Below are 19,545 nucleotides of genomic sequence, written 5' to 3' on the forward strand. Positions count from 1 at the left end.
TTGAACCTACTTCAGGATTTTTCGAGCCTAACAAGATTTAAGGACCTATTTTATAATTTTTAGAGCGTATTTTAGGAGCTTAAAAGCGCACTTTTTAGAACCTAAAAATGCGAGGTCTAGTAATTATGCATGAATTTTCTTTACAGATATTCTTTACTCACATCTTGAAGGGGAAGCAGATGTCAATAACTCACATTAGTTAGATGTATAAGGAACTATTCATAAATTTTTATTGTAACAATTGATATTATTTTCACCTTGAATTTTTGGAACATTTCCCTTTATATATGGAGCTGTACTTGATTTATATCTAGGTCATAGAGTATCCACCCGGATTTGAATATTAAAAATAAATATATATATATATATATATATGGTCCTCCTCCGTAGTCGAGCGGGTTAAGGTGTTCACTCGTCTTGAGATCGTTCGCTGCGGGATGGCATAGGTTCAAATCCGGCTCTGGTCGGAATTTATTCAGCCTACGTATAGGGCCGGTGGCAACCCACCATCGTGAGGAAATTGGGGAGCTCCGAGTGAGTGAGCGTAATCCGGTCGAGACGACCTACTATAACGGCTGGGGATACGTCGGGGCGACCCCCCGACTATTCCAATACTGATTGAAGATCTCCACGCTTAGAGGTGACGAAGGAAAGTGTGGGAGGGAGACCGGTAGTCGTTAGGTAAGCAAAGGCCCTTCATGGGCTGTCGCGCTAAGGATTATTATTATTATTATATTACAGGCCGAAACCAACTGTTAGGTAATAATGAAAATCTAGTTATTGATAACAACTCGTTTGAACCAGTTTCCAAATTCAAATACTTAGGAGTAATATTAACAAGTGAAAATTATATTAAAGAGGAAATAAAAAGTAGGCTTAATTCAGGAAATGCATGTTACTTCTCTCTTCAAAAACTTTTGTCTTCTCGTTTAATATCTAAGAAACTAAAAGTTAGGATATACAAAACAGTAATTTTGCCTGTTGTATTATATGGGTGTGAAACTTTGTCCCTTACATTGAAAGAGGAACATAAATTGAGAGTATTTGAAAATACGATCCTTAGGAAAATATTTGGACCTAAAAGGGATGAGGAGACAGATGAGTGGAGAAGTTTACATAATTTAGAAGTACATAATTTGTATTCATGTCCAGATATTATTAGAATGATTAAATCAAGAAGACTTAGGTGGGCAGGCCATGTGGCACGAATGGGAGAGGAAAGAGGAGTTTACAGGATTCTTGTTGGGAAACCTGATGGTAGGAGGCCTGTAGGAAGGCCAAGACGAAGATGGAGGACAACGTTGAGATGGACCTAAAGGAAATCGGTAGGGATGGAAAAGAGTATATAGATCTTGCTGAAGATAGGGACAAATGGAAGGCCTGTGTTGCTGCAGCCATGAACCTTCGGGTTTAAGAAGGGTAGAGAGTTAGTTAGTTAGTTTATATATACTTCCGGTTCCGTCTATTTCTTCTCACACCGATGATGCTATGAAATTAGTGAAAATTTTGAATTTTTCTACTGTCCGGTGAGTGTTTCCTTTTACCTTCTTTGATTTATATATGTATATGTATATAAATGGATGTATATGTGTGTGGGTGTGTATATTTGTTTGTTCCGGCATAACTCGCGAACGCCTGGAGCAATTTCAACCAAACTTGCTGCATGTATCACTTGCAATGTGGGAAGAATAATTTTGGGGTAAGACACCGCTGGCACTCCTAGGGGTGGGGTGGGAAGGGGTGACGTAAAAATAATCCAAAACGACCGATATTAAATTCTGCACAAACAGACATCCGTGACTCTATGGAACCCTGCACAACGATAGTGTTTCTTGGGTTGTCTAACATTCAGGCTGATATGACTTTGTGTTGCGAAAATTACCGATATTAGTGTGGAATCCATAGTTTACGTGGTCGCTAAGATGAATAGTGACACTCCCAATGCCCTTCAACTCCAAGACACCCCTGGCACCCCTATGAGTGGGGGTGGGAAGGGGGTGACATGTAAAACGACCGGTATTAGTGTGGAGTCCATAGTTTATGGGGTCGCTAAGGTGAATAGTGACACTCCCAATGCCCTTCAACTCCAAGACAACTCCAAGTTCATTTTGCACTATAGTTAGAATTCATTATTTTCCTGTCTTAATAGAAGATTGGGATAAATAAATACCCAGACAATGCCAGGTAATGAGCTAGTTACTTATAAATAATAAGTATTTGGATTTTTTCAATTTCTATTTCTACTATAAACAAAATGATGCTTTTGTAAATCAATTAATAATTGTTGCATTCATTTTTTTCTTCTTCTCCAGGTTGGAATTGGGTTGAATGGATCAGTTCCACCTTTCCACGGACCAACTTTTAGCAATATGGTTCCAAGCCTTCCATTTTCTGTTCATGAACATTCACAAAACATGAAACAAGATACCTGCAGGCATTTCAATACATAAGAACATAATATCTCTGCTGCTGGAGTGGCATTAGAAGAAAATTTCGATGCAATGATACATGTCATCAAGGTATCCTCAGGAACACATATTGAGACTGAAGACTGTTTGAAGGTGAAGAAATTGCAGAACAGGATTTTATTAGGTAATTTTGCTTTTTTTTTTTTTTCCAAGAATAATTACAGTGGCAATTACGTTCTCGGATTTTACATTTTCCCACATTTTATCTTCTTTTAACTTGGTCCCCTGAAAAACATATAATCGAAGTTCCACTGTACATAGATTTGACAAAAATGTGTTAAAAAACAACATAGACGTATTATGTAAGTACGATCACCTGCAATAGAGCTACGTAGATATACTCACACTTTTTTGCATGACATATGTGTTGCCTAAAGGAGCTTTCAGACCAAAGTGACACATGACAGGTGACAAAGAACAAGTGACACATGTTACTTGGAAGCAAACCCTCAGTAATTAGTGCAACCTTTCAAACGGAACAGAGATAAGCTGCACGTGTCACTCGGACTGGGCCCTTTTTTTTCAATGGTGTGCATCGTGCCACCTCGGGCTGTTGTTCGCACATGCATGGTGCATGCTTGCTTATGTACTGAAGGGATACATATCACTTGCCCCTTCGGTGTGAACCGTCGCTGTCACTTGCCGGTTCTGTCTTACATCTCCCTAACTATATAGTAATGGCCAAACTTGCTATTGAGGTTTGTTCATGCAGGGAACCAAGTATTTATACTTTGTTAACTTTTACATGTTACCAGCAGCAGCCGATGAAGGGGGGCTGCACTTGCACCCCCCCCCCCCCAAATTATGTTTTGTTGCCATTAGTGCAAAATTTAAATATTTATACTTCCTCTATCTTACTGCATCCCGTTGCGCTGTGTGGAGCTGTCAAATTCACTTGGCATGCGACAAAAGGCAAACTGGTATATGAAGTCACTTCCCCCTTGGGAACTGCCAGTACATCTCCATGTTAACTCTAACGTAAGCACTGCTTACACTTCCCTCCCTGCTAGAACATTGTAATGCTAAAAAGCGGGCTGTATTTAACAGTCCAATGTACTGTGGCGCTGCCAAGTGGTAGCAATCGAAACCTCTCGCACTATGACTGCAGACACTGCACATAAACATGTGATTACCGAGAGAACAGTGGCCGGCCCTGTAACTCGTGTGAGTGAGTTTTCGTATTGATTCAAAGAGTTATTTGTTTTCTGGCAGTAAGTTATATACAGGGTGTATCATAAGTGATGGTCATAAATGAAACCAGAGATACATCGCGTCAAACCCAGATGAAAGTTCCTCTTCCACTTTTCCGAGAGATGCTCAGTGTCGGAGCTAGACACCACCGAAAGTGTGGAAAAGTACAGTTCACACCTCTGTAGAATGAGTACTATGGCAGTTAGAAAGGTGGTTCCAAAGAAATCATAAAAGAATCTTACGTGCTCTACCAGAAACACACCATGGGAGGTCTGTGGGACCTATGCGGAAGAGACTCCCCATAGGAAATGGGGTTCCCGTAAAAAGAATACGTGAAAGGGGTATCTGATAAAGCAGGTGGACGTCAATTACATGATATCCAGATACCATTCACAATTACGGAAACACGATAGACGAAACCGGGATAATTTTAGCATGGTTGCGTTGCCAGATAGGCAATGGGCATAGCAACACCGACAGTAAATGCAAGCAAATTGCTCGTTGGCTGACGAATGTCATGGGAAAACATTGTGGTTGAATGTGACCTCACATGGGAAACAGTTTCAAGGAAGGTATTTAAAAAAATATCCTGAACACGTATGATACAGTTTACTTCACAGGTGTAGAACACTGTACAAGAAGTTACAGCAAGTGCTCAAAATGACTTCCGTTCATTTCCACACAATAGCGCAACCATCGGTGTAGTGAATTCTGCACTCTTTCCAATATCCCCAGTGTATTTCGTATTTGTGCACATGCATCAATCACACGTTCCTCTAACTCGGCAACATTATCGACAGGAGAGCTGTACACCATGCTCTTCATGTGACCCCAAATACAAAACTCCAATGGATTTAAATCAGATGTCCGTGGTGACCACAATACAGGCCCCGCACAACCTATCCAGTGTCGACCATAGCCTCGCATAAGGTGCCGCTGCACCGGTAAAGCAAAATGTGCTGGTGCCCCATCGTGCATGAACCACATACACAACCACTGGTGAAGGGGAACATCTTCCAGGAAGCGTGGAAGATGATTACGTAGTAACTGAAGGTACCCACGACCATTGAGTTTGGGTGGCAAGGTGTGAGGTCCCAATATGAAATCACCTACTACACCAATCCACACATTCAAGGTGAAACGTTGCTGATGTGACTCAAACATTTCATGGGGATTTTCGTCACACCACACGCGAGTATCATGAAAGTTCACAATTCCGTCACGATTGAATCCAGCTTCATCTGTGAAGAAAATGTCACCTAAAAAGCGTGGGTGTAATGCAAGTTTTTGCAGACTCAACCAGGACTTGCATCTAGGTCTCTGGCATACCACACCATTGCTCTACAAGCTGAACTACCGAGTCAGCCCTGACTTCAACTGATTTTTTGTTACAAGTGGCGGCAGAAATAACTCCCGGATTACATATGTAAAAAACAAAAGAACGATAGATGTTATGCAAAATTGTATTTCACAGTTGGAAAGAACAAGGTTTACCATTTTGTTGCACATTTGCAAAGAACGAACACTGTGTTGCACAGTTACAACGAACAATATCCACCATTTTTTTCGTCAAAATTGCCACAAGTCACCATTTTGTGTGACTTAGTTCACTTTGTCGAAATGCCGACCTGCACAGTCTATGCATTTCTGAAGTCTCACCCTTAAGGTCTGCATTACCCTCCTAGTCATGTCTGGTGGTATTGCCGCGATTTTCTGTCAGATAGCATCTTTCAGCTCATTGGTTGTTGTCAGCCTTCCTTGGTAAACTTTAGCCTTCAGGTACCCTCACAGAAAGAAGTCGCAGGGTGTGAGATCTGGGGAACGAGCTGACCATGGAATATCACCTCGAAGTGAGATCAGACACCCTGGAAACATTTCACGTAGAACATTCATCGATACGTATGCTGTGTGTGCCGTGGCACCATCCTGTTGGAACCACACAGCCAAATTGCCACGTTTGTTCAATTGCAGCTGCAGGAAGTTGCGTAGCATCCTTACATAATGGTCAGATGTTACAGTAACTGCGTGGCCTTCTTCCTCCAAAAGGTAGGGGCCTATTACACCAAAATCAGCAACTGCGGACCACACAGTAACATGTTCACTATGGGGACAGGACAGGGCATTCATGGAGTTGTTGAAGATTAGTCAGAGCCCAGTAGTGAAAGTTCTGTTTGTTCACACAGCATGACTAATGAAAGTGCGCTTCATCACTGGAGAGCACAATAACTTTATGTGGAACATTTTGCAGGATAGCCTCATCAGATTCACATCGGTTAGTCCAGTCACGTTCAGTAAGTTCTTGCACAACTATCAGTTTCCAGGAATGGAACTGTAGGTCCAAGTGTAAAATTCTCCATGGACTGCCATCAGAAATTTCAATAGCAGCATCATGCCTATGGGCCAACCGTTGTGGAGATCTCGTAATGGCCTGTCTCACTGCTTCAATATTCTGTGGTGTCCGCATGCTGCAAGGTCTGCCAGGAGGCTTCGTTTTTAAAGCCAAGCCTGTTCTTCGGAACATTTGCACCCACAACAGAATGGTCTTCCTGTCAAGAACTTTAGCATTTCGAGCAAGGTGGAAATGTGTGCGAAATAATCGCTGTCTGGTGATGACAGACTCCCCATTCTTGAAATACACCTCTATCACAAACGCATGATTGTAAATGCTCCACACCATGGGGGCGACTGAACTGGTCAGGCACATGCTACTCAAGGCTACAACCCGTATCACTAGCGCTGGATCAGGTAGCGGTAAATCCGGGAGTTATTTCTCGGTACATATGGGAAACAAAACGATAAGCCTTCTTCTTTCCAACTGTGAAATAAAATTTTGCGTAACATCTATCGTTGCTTTGTTATTTACAAATGAAATTCTGGAATTATTTCTGTCACACCCTGTACCTGTGTGAAATCCTCTGTCAGTGACACCATAATGGGATCCATTGCCTTTGAAACACTGATGTCGACAGTCCCGAGTATCTCCCACCTGTATATAAACTTGTGATTTGGCCCATACAAGAGATGTACTTCATAGGAGTTATTACCACACAGGATAAAACAGTGAAAGCGAAAAATCAGGTGAAAAGCCAGGGCTGGCTCAGCAGCTCAAGTTGATAGAGCAATGGCACAGCATGGCAGAAACCCTGGGTTTAAGTATTGGTCGAGTCTGCATTTGTTGCTTAAAATTTCTATACAAATATAAAGACATTAAATTAATCATAAGAAAAAACTTCTTAATATTTTATATACTTATATGCAACAAACAAGATACTTCATTGTGGCCTTTTTAGTGAATAGGAATGGCTTATTGCAGAAAGGGACCTGAGTCACTTTTGCACAATTCTGAGAAAAACAAGAAAAATCGTATAATATTGATAGTGTAAGAAAGAAATGTGCCGTTGTTGGCTCAAATATTCAGCATAATGAATAGTTAATTTTGCAACCCTCAATGCACCCCCCTGCAGTATGCTGCTAGAGACAGTGGAGATGAAAAAGTTGTGACTCCGGTACCTTTCTGCAATAAAAGTGGAAACTTTGAGAAATAAGACGAGAAATATCCTACAAACGCCCGTTTGTCGTTGCCACAGAAGCTAGGTTAGGTTAAGTTATGTTATATATGCAACAGAAAATTATAGATTCGGAAAAAAATTACAGTGCATTGCACTTTCTGGACTCTATTGTCGGTGTTTGAAGTACAATAATGTACGAGCTCATACATGCGTGTGTTATTCTACATCTGAGTCTGTTTCATTGCCGTGTGTAGTGGGCCACTGAAGAATATCTTCATAAAATCCTTTGACATCGTCTGTACATACGACAAGGCAGTTCATATGTCCTTCAATTTAGTACGCTTCATCGTCATACGTGCAACTGGGAACGTACGTGGCGTAGGAATTACAATTCTTGCACCTTTGGACAGATAGAAGGTGTAAGACGTGAAAGCTTTAATGAATTCGGAAACCTTGACAGTACCCTTATGTTCAACACAGTATTCAAAGTAATGATATTTGGAAATCTGAAAATACTGCCTATTCTTGTAGGAACACATGGTAGTTTTCACAGACGGCACATTTTTTTTGTAGACATGAGGTCACCACGTTGCGAGACCAATTATGTTACTGGTGTCAATAAGTTTGACAGTATTTTTACCGCCGCAAGCTGCATTACAGATTAGTGTACACAGTTCGTACAACGTATAAATACGGCTAGGTTTATTGCAGAAAAGGACCCGAGTCAGTGACTCAGGTACCTTTCTGCATTAAAGTACACTTTTCACTGTGCATTTTCTTGGCTATAGTCTCGTGTGACTGACGTCCTTTCTGCACTAAAAGATGTGTCTGTAACTAGGAAAATCAAAAATACCATTAACTCCGATATCTCAAAAATGTGACTCAGGTCCCTTTCTGCAATAAGCCATTCATAGGTATCTAGAATATAGCATATTTAGGTAGCATCATTCCACATCAAATTGTACAAATAACCTAAATAAGCATGAAATGGACTTAACACTCTAAAAGCAACTATGCTACATGTTTCAAGGCACAGATAAGGAGGTACAGGATGCACAAACCCTACTTTCATCGATAATAAATTGAAAACTGTAAGCGATATTTACACTGAGTTCTGTGCATCTTGAAGTGTCGTTCTTTGGCACATACAGGGGTCATTATTGTGGGGGGATGGGGAGAAATATTGGAAAGAACAATGCAGAATCTCTGACATAATTTAAAAACTGATAAATACGGAGAAACTAGTACTCACTTTTATCCGCGAAGCTGTTTTTTCTTCTTTTTCGATTAATTTCAGTGGCCACTGCCACCATCCTCGTTGGAACTTGCTGCGCTGTTGCTTGGCGTGCGTCTTTTGTTCGTAGTTCTCTGGCTGCCGTTAGGTGCGCTGTGCGTCTTGGTACGTCGTCTGCTATTTCCGGGCGATAACTGCTGCAGTAGTGGAATCCAAGTATGGTGCGCTTGCCCGCTATCGATGTTTAGTTCGTGCGGGAAGTGCATTATGACTCCAAAATAACTGACAAACTGAACAAGCACAAACGGTACTTCCTCTCCCCCCTTGACAACCCAGGTGTATATGATGCTGAGTGTGAGTGCAAGGCTCATTACATCGGCAGGTCCATCAGATCTGTCAATGAAAGAATCCAACAGCACCTAGCAGATGCGAAAAAAGCCCAACCCACTACTGGTCTTGCTAGACATATCAAATACAATAGCCATAAAATTCAAAAGGTTCGAGTCAAACACACTGCCCACACACTCATAGACACCAAAATCAAGGAAACGCACGCCATAATGCACTTCCCGCACGAACTAAACATCGATAGCGGGCAAGCGCACCATACTTGGATTCCACTACTGCAGCAGTTATCGCCCGGAAATAGCAGACGACGTACCAAGACGCACAGCGCACCTAACGGCAGCCAGAGAACTACGAACAAAAGACGCACGCCAAGCAACAGCGCAGCAAGTTCCAACGAGGATGGTGGCAGTGGCCACTGAAATTAATCGAAAAAGAAGAAAAAACAGCTTCGCGGATAAAAGTGAGTACTAGTTTCTCCGTATTTATATACTACCGCGTCTCTCTTTTCCCAATCATGAATTAAAAACTGAATTGTTGACTTTCTATTATTTATAAAATATAAAACCTTACTTTTTGTTTTAATTCAAAAGTTTGGAACTCTACAATCAAACAACTTATTGTTGTTTGGAAAATTTACTTTTTCTTTGCAACACCCTCTGCTTTATGTTGTCAATTTCTTCTATACACGAAGCTCCAGAATACTAGTTAGTTTTAGGTTGTTGTTTTTTTTAATCGTAGACTACAAGAGAAATAATTCTAGTTTCAGGGGTAAAAAGAAATGAATTTTTTTGTTCAGGGTCATAAGTTGAAGTGCCATGACTCATGAAATGCTAATCTGTGGATCAATTGCAATGCCTGTTGGGTTTGGGAATAGTGGTTGCATGGGATGACTGAAAAAGTGCTATTTTAGGTATAATGTTGGTTGGCAACACTAGGAGTCCAGAATATTGTCAACAGCCACAAATAGGGTTAATGCTTGAAACTGCGTTACACCATTAAGACACAGACGTAACGTTCCCAAGTCCAGGAGTGTGTTGATCTCGTGTTGGGTGAAGGAATGAAGTCTCTCATAGCTCATGAACTCAAACATGTATTATAATAACAAATATTATACACAAGGACACAGGTTATACGACGAAGAAGTACCACCACTTGTGGTCGCATCGTGCTCTCTCACACACACATGAAGACACTTGAGTTCAGTCAGTCCTATTGCATCATGCATATGACACATACTTCACGTGGCAGACCTCCCTGCCATCTAGCGAGCAACTCTAACATCATTTTTTAAATTATAATTATATTACAGTACTGAACATCCTCTCCCACCTTGAAATATACATTTCAACATATTTTTAACTTTTAACACAATTGAATAATAATGATTATTAGATTGATATTACAATATATACTGACATAAACACTTTAATCGAACAAAATTCCTGATATTGAATATTTGACATTAACACACATAGATTTCTCAAGTTTACTTCTCTACTTCAAATGGTAGCAATGATAATTTCACAATTGGTCTCTTACACAGTCCATTAACAGTCTTTACTGTGGCTGCTCGCACTCTTCCATCTCGTCCGACATGAACCTCTACCACTCTCCCCAGTTTCCATTCTTGTGGAGGGATGTTGTCTTCTCGTACAATGACCATGTCACCCTCTCCGAAGTCTCGATGTTTCAAGAACCATTTTGGATGCTGCTGAAGTCTGGACAGATATTCCTTTGACCACCTTTGCCAAAAATGTTGCATAAACCACCTTTGCCAAAAATGTTGCATAAACCACCTTTGCCAAAAATGTTGCGTAAGTTGCTGCATTAGGTGCCATCTTGATAGTCAATTAAGAGGAGTCTTGTTGAAGTCCCTTTCTGGTGCCGCCAGTAAAGAATCTCCAATGAGGAAATGACCTGGTGTTAAAGCTTGCAAGTCGTTTGGATCCTCTGACATCGGGGATATTGGTCGAGAGTTGAGGCACGCCACAATCTGAGTGAGAACAATGTAAATTTCTTTGAATGTGAGAATTGTGTTTCCAACTACTCTCCTCAAATGGTGTTTTACAGACTTCACACCTGCTTCCCAAAGTCCACCCATATGAGGAGCTCCTGGTGGATTAAAATGCCACTCGATCCCACTGGAAGAAACGAAATACGATGTGGTTTCATCATGTTCTGCTTGTTTTGTCACTTCACACAGTTCCGTACTTGCTCCGACAAAGTTGATACCACAGTCGCTATACATGTCACTAGGTTTACCGCCACGTGAGATGAATCTTTTGAGGGTCGCTAGGAAAGCCGCTGTAGATGCATTGGATACCAGCTCTAAGTGGATAGCCTTAGTACTGAAACAAACAAATAAAGCTATGTATCCCTTGTATTTTCGAGCACTTCTTCCAACGATACACTTCAACTGAATCGGACCAGCATATTCTACACCACAGTGTAAAAACGGTCGCCTAACAGTCACTCTTGGTGGTGGCAAATTACTCATTATCTGTTGTGATGTCACGGAAGCATATCTGTGGCAGATGACAAACCTTCGCAGCACCTGACGAACCTTGTCTCCGTCATTTATTATCCAAAATGTTTGTCCCAGTGGCGACAGGACAAGCAGCGGACCTGCATGTAAGTTAATGATATGCTCGTGTGTGATTAACAGCTCTGTTAATTTGTGCGATTTTGGTAGCACAATTGTATGTTTGACGTTATGCGGAAGGTTACTATGCTCCAATCTTCCTCCTACTCTAATAACACCCATTTCATCAACAAACGGATTCAAGTATTGTAATGTGCTCTTTGAAGGCAAGACCGCTCCTTTCTTGAGGGCTTGAATTTCACACAAAAATTCTTCTTCTTGGGCTAGTTTTACTAATGCAATGCAATGATGTTGCATAACAAATGTTTTCTCACTTAGTATTTTTTCAATTTTTTCAGTTAACTCTGACTTGCTCATATAACAGAGGAATATGCTCAAAATGTAAATTATGAACATAGTGAATAGTGAGTTTCTTTAAAATGTATTATCTTTTCTAGGGTACTGTAATATTTGCTCATATAACAGAGAAATATGCTCAAAATATAAATTATGAACATAGTGAATAGTGAGTTTCTTTAAAATGTATTATCTTTTCTAGGGTACTTTAATATTTGCTCATATAACAGAGGAATATGCTCAAAATGTAAATTATGAACATAGTGAATAGTGAGTTTCTTTAAAATGTATTATCTTTTCTAGGGTACTTTAATATTTGTATCAGTGAAATGTTCAAATTGATACAACCCTATTTTTCACTCAATTATTTTTAACTGGCCCATGAATTTCATCCATTTGTAATGAATCCTGTTGTGTGGCCTGCATAATTAGGTAAACTCACTATTCTTGTATGTTTTTTCTTCCACTTACAATACAAGTTAAACGTACTATAAATAAATAAATATATATATATATATATATATATATATATATATATATATATATATATACAATGAGTAAAATAAAAAATATTTAATGTTCACAACTGATTTCATTTCATTTCAGGATATGTAATTAAATGCGGAAGGAAGCATGAAGGCTCCAAGTCCACAAAATATAGAAGGCAATTGCATTTCTTTACAACTGTTAAATTTGTGGTAAGCATCTTATTCCCAGTCAGTGGCATACACAAGGGGGGTGGGGTTACAGGGTTTAAACCCCCCTTGAGCTTTTGAAATATTATGAAAAATGTAGAAAAAATTAAAAATGGCCAAATATCACAATCAAAGATCTGCGACAACAACAATAATAATAAAAATAATAAATTGAATTATTATTCTCTGCAGCACAGAGAAAAGCACAGCATTCCAAACACATGCTTCTTTCAGAGTGAATGCCTTGAAAATAAACACGAATTCTTGAAAATAAAATATGAGGGCAACTATGATTTAAAAGAGAAAAAATTGTTGTTTTGTATCTCAGCTGCAACAATGTTCAATGAACATGTATTTTTTGTGTGTGAACAATGAGTATTAACTAAAGAAAGTTCTTGGTTCGTTGTAAGCGGCTAATGTATAGACAAAGGTTAGGCACCCAAGAATACACAGTCAGCAGTCTGCCTTCCCATTGTTTACCGGGGCACATTTGAAATTCTGAATTCAAACAACAATAAACTTAACTGTTTAATTACTTTTTTGTTTGTAAGAACAGCGAGACAATCCAGATGTGAATTATCGAGGACATTTATGCGGGGACATAGCCGGAAAAATTCCAACCAATTCCGGGAATCGAACCCAGATCTCCCGCGTGATTGTCAGATGGCCTACCAGACCACTGCAGCTCCTTGAATGAGTTCCATACTTTGATTATCTCAATTTGTTTTAATATAATTTCTTGTTTTTATGGATTCTCTTTACACTTAAAATGTCTCACGTCGATGACTAGACAATTATTATGTAACAAAGAAACAAAAAAAGCTAGAATTTATTAAAAATCGAATGACTAAATAGTAATTTCATTCAATTAGTAGTATTTATAGTAGTAATTCAACTAATGAATTAATAATAAGTATCATTAATTAATTATGAGTATTATTTAATTAAAGTATAATAAAACAATGCTAATGTAAATTTAGAGAAAGTTTTAGAAATAACCCCTTTCCCCCTTGATGAAATCCTGCGTACTCTACTGTTCCCAGTGTTTTTTCATGTGAACAGTTTTGAATGCTTCAACAGACTGTGCTATGATATGTAAATGCTATGTTGCTTCTCAAGTCCAATTCATTTCATTAGTTTTTCCAAAATTACTGTAATGAACATGCACACACACACACACACACAAAAAGTTGGTTACTTTGGTACAAATTAATTATAAAAGGTGTTTCACTCAGGGTGGAACCCTGTATTTCGGTCATAACTCTGACACTAATAAAGATATTGCAACGAAATTTGGATTGGACTTACCTCCGTTCATGCGAAGTTGGGTGACATCATAAGAAGTGCTGGAAATGGCCACCATTGGCGTACCTCCTCCCTTCATGCGAAGTCGGGTGACATCATAACATGTGCTGGAAATGGCCACCATTGGCATCCAGGCAGGAAAACATCGCGCGACTTAGACATCTTCAACTGCTTTGTGAACCAACTGGACGATAAGGAATTATCTATTGGTTATTTCCAGCAGGATGGAGCAACACCGCACATCTCGTGCGCAAGCATGGCTGAAATCCGGTCTTTTTTCGGCGACCGCGTAATTTCCAGGGGACTTTGGCCACCGTGCTCGCACAATCTCATGCTGCCTGATTTTTTTTGTGGGGAAATTTGAAGTCGCAGGTTTATGCCAACAAACAGCGAACCATAGAGGCCTTTAAAGCAAACATCAGTGCGACCATCCCAGCAGTGACACCTGACATACTGAGACGGACTTTCCACAACATGGAACGCTGCATCCAGGGGCGCCGACTTGTCAAAATTATTAGGGGAGGGGGGGGGGCTCTGATCACTGAAATGAATGAATGACTCACTCCCTCCCTTTTTTAAAAATAAAAATTACGTCTTCGTATAGCAGGTTTTAAGCCGCTATTATATTCCTCATGCAAATGAAATGTAACATGAAAAACGTTTAGAAAATGTTTCAAAGTCTCTTTGTCTTTTGTGTCTGCTCATTTGTTTTTAGATAACATTTTTATTTAAAACTAGGCTATGTATTTACATTAAGAGGTCAACATAACAGTTTTATGTTGGCCTCCGTAGCCGAGTGTGTTGGGTGGTTGACTCAACTCGCTTTGATCTGGAGGTCTCGAGTTTGAGTTCCGGCAAGGGCATGGGTGTGTTTTAATTTCCGCAACAGACTTGTAATCAAAGGACATGTGACGGGTGCAAATAACCTTAGTGTTGACGTAACCATAAAAATAACGGATATTTACAATATTTAACAGTTTTATTTAATTATTTACTTAAATGCTAACACAAATCGCAGGAAAATAGTTTTACTTTTTGGTTCTTGCTACAATATTTTACTTTATAAATTTAATTTTGCAATAATAAAAAAACCACATAGCACGCCGTACTTTAGCAATAATGTCTTTGATCATAGCCGTTCCCGCTTTCGCAATACAGACATTTCATAAGCTTTCCTTGCGTACTTTCCTGCAAGCCAGTGTTAAATAAACTCAAAGACTTTAGAATTATTTTCCCCTTATTCTTTGGATTAGAGGAAGAGATTTCGAGGATAACTAAATATCGTACATATCAATATTGCCTGAAAGTTGTGTTTACGACCTCAAATTGTTCAGAATTCACTAAACAACATACTGATATAATTGTCATATCACCTCGTTATTTTGAAACTCTTTTTAGTAAAAATGTTAACAATACTCATAATTATATACTTAGTATGTAGTAATAAGTCATGTGTTTTGCCTGTCTCCGGTCATAGCCCCCCTCCCCGCAAAGTTGATAGTCTAGAACATTTCAAATGTGTATTTAAAGTTAAGTTCATGTGACACAATTCAGAGTAAACTTTACAAGACAAGCAAAATAATACATTAGATCCTCTTAAGCAAAATTATTTGAGGGGCTCTGCCCGCACATCATTAACATGGGGGGGGGGGGGGGCTTGAGCCCCTCCAAGCCCCATGGAGTCGGCGCCTATATCTGCGTCCAATGCTGCCTGGATGCCAATGGTGGCCATTTCCAACACTTGTTATGATGTCACCCGACTTCGCATGAATGGAGGTAAGTCCACTCCAAATTTCTTTGCAATATCTTTATTAGTGTTCGAGTTATGGACGAAATACAGGGTTCCGCCCCGATTGAAACACCCTGTAGTAGGTTAATTCTATTTTTGTTGTCTTTTCTAAGAAGTCAGAGCAATGCTTAAATGCTTGTGGATTTGTTCTCTTTCAGAGAACTATATTTCGTTCAAAGCATGTTGCAGATATTGTTCAATCCAAAGTAAAAATTACCGTATGAATAAAAATTTAGGATACTAGAAAGGTCAGATTTATGTAATGTGTGTAGGTTTACAGGTAGTGTCAGTCGTCTTGTTCTGTAACTTTTTTCAGAGGAACAGTCATTTCATATTTAAATGGTATTTCAGTTCTGTCTAGCCTTGAAGTTTGGGAAAATTATCAAGGAAAACTTCGAATTTACTTGAATTTTAGCAGGCGTATTTTTTAAGTAAGTACCGTTTTGATATGTACAAAAAACAAGTAAACTTTTTGTAACAATTTTATCGTTACATGAAAGACCACACTTTTATCTACTTTTCCACATAATTGCCACCAATATTAAGGCATTTATCATATCGAACAACAAGCTTTTGTATTCCGTCATCATAGAAGTTTGCCGCCTGAGTTGACAGCCACTGCAACACGGCCGTTTTGAGGCTATCGTCGTCATCGTGGCGTTGACCTCCAAGATGCTTCTTCAGTTGCAGAAACACGTTTTAGTCACTGGGTGCTAGATCGGAGCTGTATGGAGGATGATCAAATTGTTCCCAGCCAAATGATGCGATGTGATCTTGACAAGAAAAGTCAAGGTGCTACCTAAACGTTTGCTTTTGTGCGCCTCAGTTAACATTTTTGGTACCCATCGTGAGCACAATTTTCGATAGTTTAAGCGTTCGGTAACAGTTTCGTAGATAACACTTCTTGAAACTTCAGGGAACTCCTCTGATAACGAAGAAAAAGTGAAGCGTCTGTTCTCTTTCACTTTTTCGTCGACTTTCTGTACCAAATTGACAGTGATCACTGAGGGTCGCCCACTCCGTTCCTTCATGAACATTCTTTCGGCCATCTTTGAAAGCTCTTACCCACTTGCGTACCATTCCATCACTCATAATGTTTTGTCCGTGCACTTCACAAATCTGACGGTGAATTTCAACTGCTTTCACGCCTTTAGCACTAAGAAAACGAATAACAGCACGTATTTCACAGTCGGTGGGATTCTCAATCGGCGGAGGCATTTTAAATACACAAATGCAAATGTATACACGATCGATTGTTGCCACAATGGCGTCTGTGGCTTGCCAACAGATGTAGGTACACAGTGCGCATACACGGGACACCGACCGCAGTGCTGCAGTGGCAGAATTTCAAAACGGTACTTACTTTAAAAATACGCCTCGTATATTCTGTGATATTGGAGTAGACATTCTGTTCCAGCATATAAATCCATTTGTGCTTCTTGACGCAAGTATACTTTGTGCAAGTGTCTTCCAACACTACAGCTGCAGATATTGTGCTGTAATGATCAGTGTGGTAAAGCCTGTCGTGCTGCTTTTTGTTGGGCAATATACTGTCCATGCTTTGAGTTCCATTGGTTAATTGTGTGGTTTCTAGACTGAGAACGGCTACTTCTTTCATGTAGCTCCCCAGCCAGCCTCCATGACAGAGTGGTTAGCACAGCAGACTATGACACCAGGGGTCCCCGGATTCGAATGCGGGCCTGGACATAGGTGTTTGTGAGTGTCGCTTCATCAATTTCATTGTATCGTCACTCATCCTCATCTTCGCAATTAACCAAAAGTGGCACAAAAGCGAAGTAAAATAAACAAAATCAATCAATCAAGTAGCTTCCCAGTTGTCCTATCAATGCTGGGTCACGACCAAATTTTTGTGGCTTCCACCGGGGATCAAACCTTGACGTCCTTGTATCAAAAGCAAGAATGATGATAATTTTGCTACGCAAAAATACATGTTAGTTGTGAAATGTATTTCTTTTTTGACCTATTGATTTCAATGACTCAGTTCCAACATTCAGAAAAAAAAGGATGTTTTGAAGCTAGTACATAAATTGTGAATTTGTCAGATTTAGACCATAATATATGTACTCATTTTCAGGTTGATTCGCTAGATGTCACTTGTTTTTCCAATGCCAAAATTTATGGGTTTGTCAATCAAAACTTGAAAATTAAAAAATAAATAAAAATGAATGACAGCAGCTGAACTAACACTTGCCAGACCTTTACGTCATCACAAATCAAGTACAGAACACTTTGCAGCATTGACACAAGTGAGAGAGCAGTGGCTTATCCAGAATTTTCCATCGGGGGAGGGGGGGGGGGGTTATAAAGGTGAATTTAGAGCCAAAATTACCACAATTTGGACCGTTGTGGAAAATTTGAAGAGGGGGTGATAAATCAGCCTTTCCAATGTTACTCCTTGTACACTGTTGTGCTCGAACCGGAACCTTTTTATAACCCTTTACATGATAGTCTGCTACCGTCAGGTCATTCTTACTGTGTGAATTCATAACCTTCAATCCTTGCAGGAAAAAGTGACGACCTTGGTTACTGAGTGGCGTGGACCCCAGGAGTTTGACAGCATGAAAGGGGATCCCTCTCCTTTGGTAAGAAGATGCTTAAAATATAAATTTAATGTGACCAAAGAAGTACATGCAAGATATTGTGTTTCTGAGCTTATTTTCCATACCAGACAATGTGTGTGGGACTTTTTTATTCCACCTCCCACATAAAAGACTGTTCAAAATCATGTCTGCATTTTTGTACATTCATTGAAATCAATGCCGTGCATTGACGCTATAAATCATGGAAAGGGAAGGAAAAGCAATATTAAGTAAATAAATTATGAGTGTTTTTTTTATTACAAGCATCATGATTGTACGCTCTTGTGCTGTATATTCTTTATAGATGAACTGAATGTGATAATCAGTTGTTATACAACAGTAACACGCTAGTCAGATATTTTTTTTATTGAATTTTGTACCTGATGAGGATTATTCTTATATCCTTGTAACAAATCTTATTAAATATTGTATAGAGTATTGTCGTGTTTAATTTGAAAGTGCTTATTTCCTTTTAATGTATTTTTTTTTATGTGGTGAACTCAACAGGTCATGTTACTAATTAGGGGTAAGTTTTAGTGTTGCTACCAATTATTCAACACTAGGAGGATGGTGATTTCCTAGCTGCTGATTAGGACTGGCCTGTCAATTTGACAGGTACACTTTTGTAAAGAAAATATTTTCCACTGCTGTTATTCTTGTCATAAAACAACTTCTGTGTTTGTTAAATTTTCGCATCACTGTAACAATTTCTTACAAATTCTTCCTGATACAGTGGATAATAGAGGGGGCACATAAGGAACATATAGTTAGGTCAGAAATACTATGTTATACATATTCAGTTAAATCGTAGATGACAATCATTGTGTTTTAATTAATAAAAAACTGCCAGAAGCATCAAAGCATTGAACACAAGTATAGTACAAGCTCCACATACATATTTCTTACAGTTCATACAGAGGTCTCTGTACTTGTTATTCACTTTACACCCTCCTATCTGGCAAGTCTTGCGGGTATCACTGCTCAGGTGTGCTCTGATTGGCATAGAAGGGATATTTTCTTTTCCCCACACAAGGTGCAGCCAATTCTTCTGTTACTTTGAAAATAAAATCTCTGCAAGAAATTTTCTACGTCAACACCTCTTTGTGTAAGATAAGGTAGTTGATAACTGTGATATCCAGAATATTGAAGAACATGTACATCGGCCATCAAACTTCACAGTAGAGAGGCATGCCATTTGGTCTGAACTAACATTCAGTTTGATTCATTCATTCATTGATCAATTTGCTTTATTTTACTTTGCTTTACTGCCACTTTTGGCTAATCGTGAAGATGAGGATGAGTGAAGATATGCTGAAATTGGTGAAGGGACACTTACAAAAAACTCCCGGGTTCGATACCCGGTGGAGGTACATGGCACAGTGGTTCAGATCCCACTTTAAACCGTAGGTAAAGTCCCAATTAGCCTTTCTGTGCATAAAGTGGACTTAAAAAAACACTAATTCAATCA

General features: G+C 39.4%; 2 protein-coding genes across 3 annotated transcripts in view; one reads left to right on the forward strand and one right to left on the reverse strand.

Annotated features, from left to right (window-relative positions):
• The window catches only part of LOC145986544 (uncharacterized), a 62,053-nt gene extending 43,550 nt beyond the window's left edge, over nucleotides 1-18,503 (forward strand). For both annotated transcript variants that reach the window (XM_083120666.1, XM_083120667.1), the window contains exons 6-8: nucleotides 2,313-2,592; nucleotides 12,295-12,386; nucleotides 18,003-18,503. In XM_083120666.1, the coding sequence (XP_082976792.1) occupies nucleotides 2,313-2,450 (138 nt within the window). In that variant the 3' untranslated portion in view covers nucleotides 2,451-2,592; nucleotides 12,295-12,386; nucleotides 18,003-18,503. The remainder of the gene's footprint in view (nucleotides 1-2,312; nucleotides 2,593-12,294; nucleotides 12,387-18,002) is intronic.
• Nucleotides 10,597-13,818, reverse strand: LOC145986958 (uncharacterized). The gene is made up of 2 exons (XM_083121422.1): nucleotides 13,692-13,818; nucleotides 10,597-11,375 (listed from the first exon to the last, which is right to left on the reverse strand). Exons 1-2 carry the CDS (start codon nucleotides 13,816-13,818, stop codon nucleotides 10,597-10,599), a joined length of 906 nt encoding a protein of 301 aa, XP_082977548.1.
• Nucleotides 18,504-19,545: the final 1,042 nt, after the last annotated feature.

This window comes from Lepisma saccharinum, chromosome 4 (assembly GCF_977018435.1).
Source record: "Lepisma saccharinum chromosome 4, izLepSacc3.1, whole genome shotgun sequence".
Taxonomy (NCBI): domain Eukaryota; kingdom Metazoa; phylum Arthropoda; class Insecta; order Zygentoma; family Lepismatidae; genus Lepisma; species Lepisma saccharinum.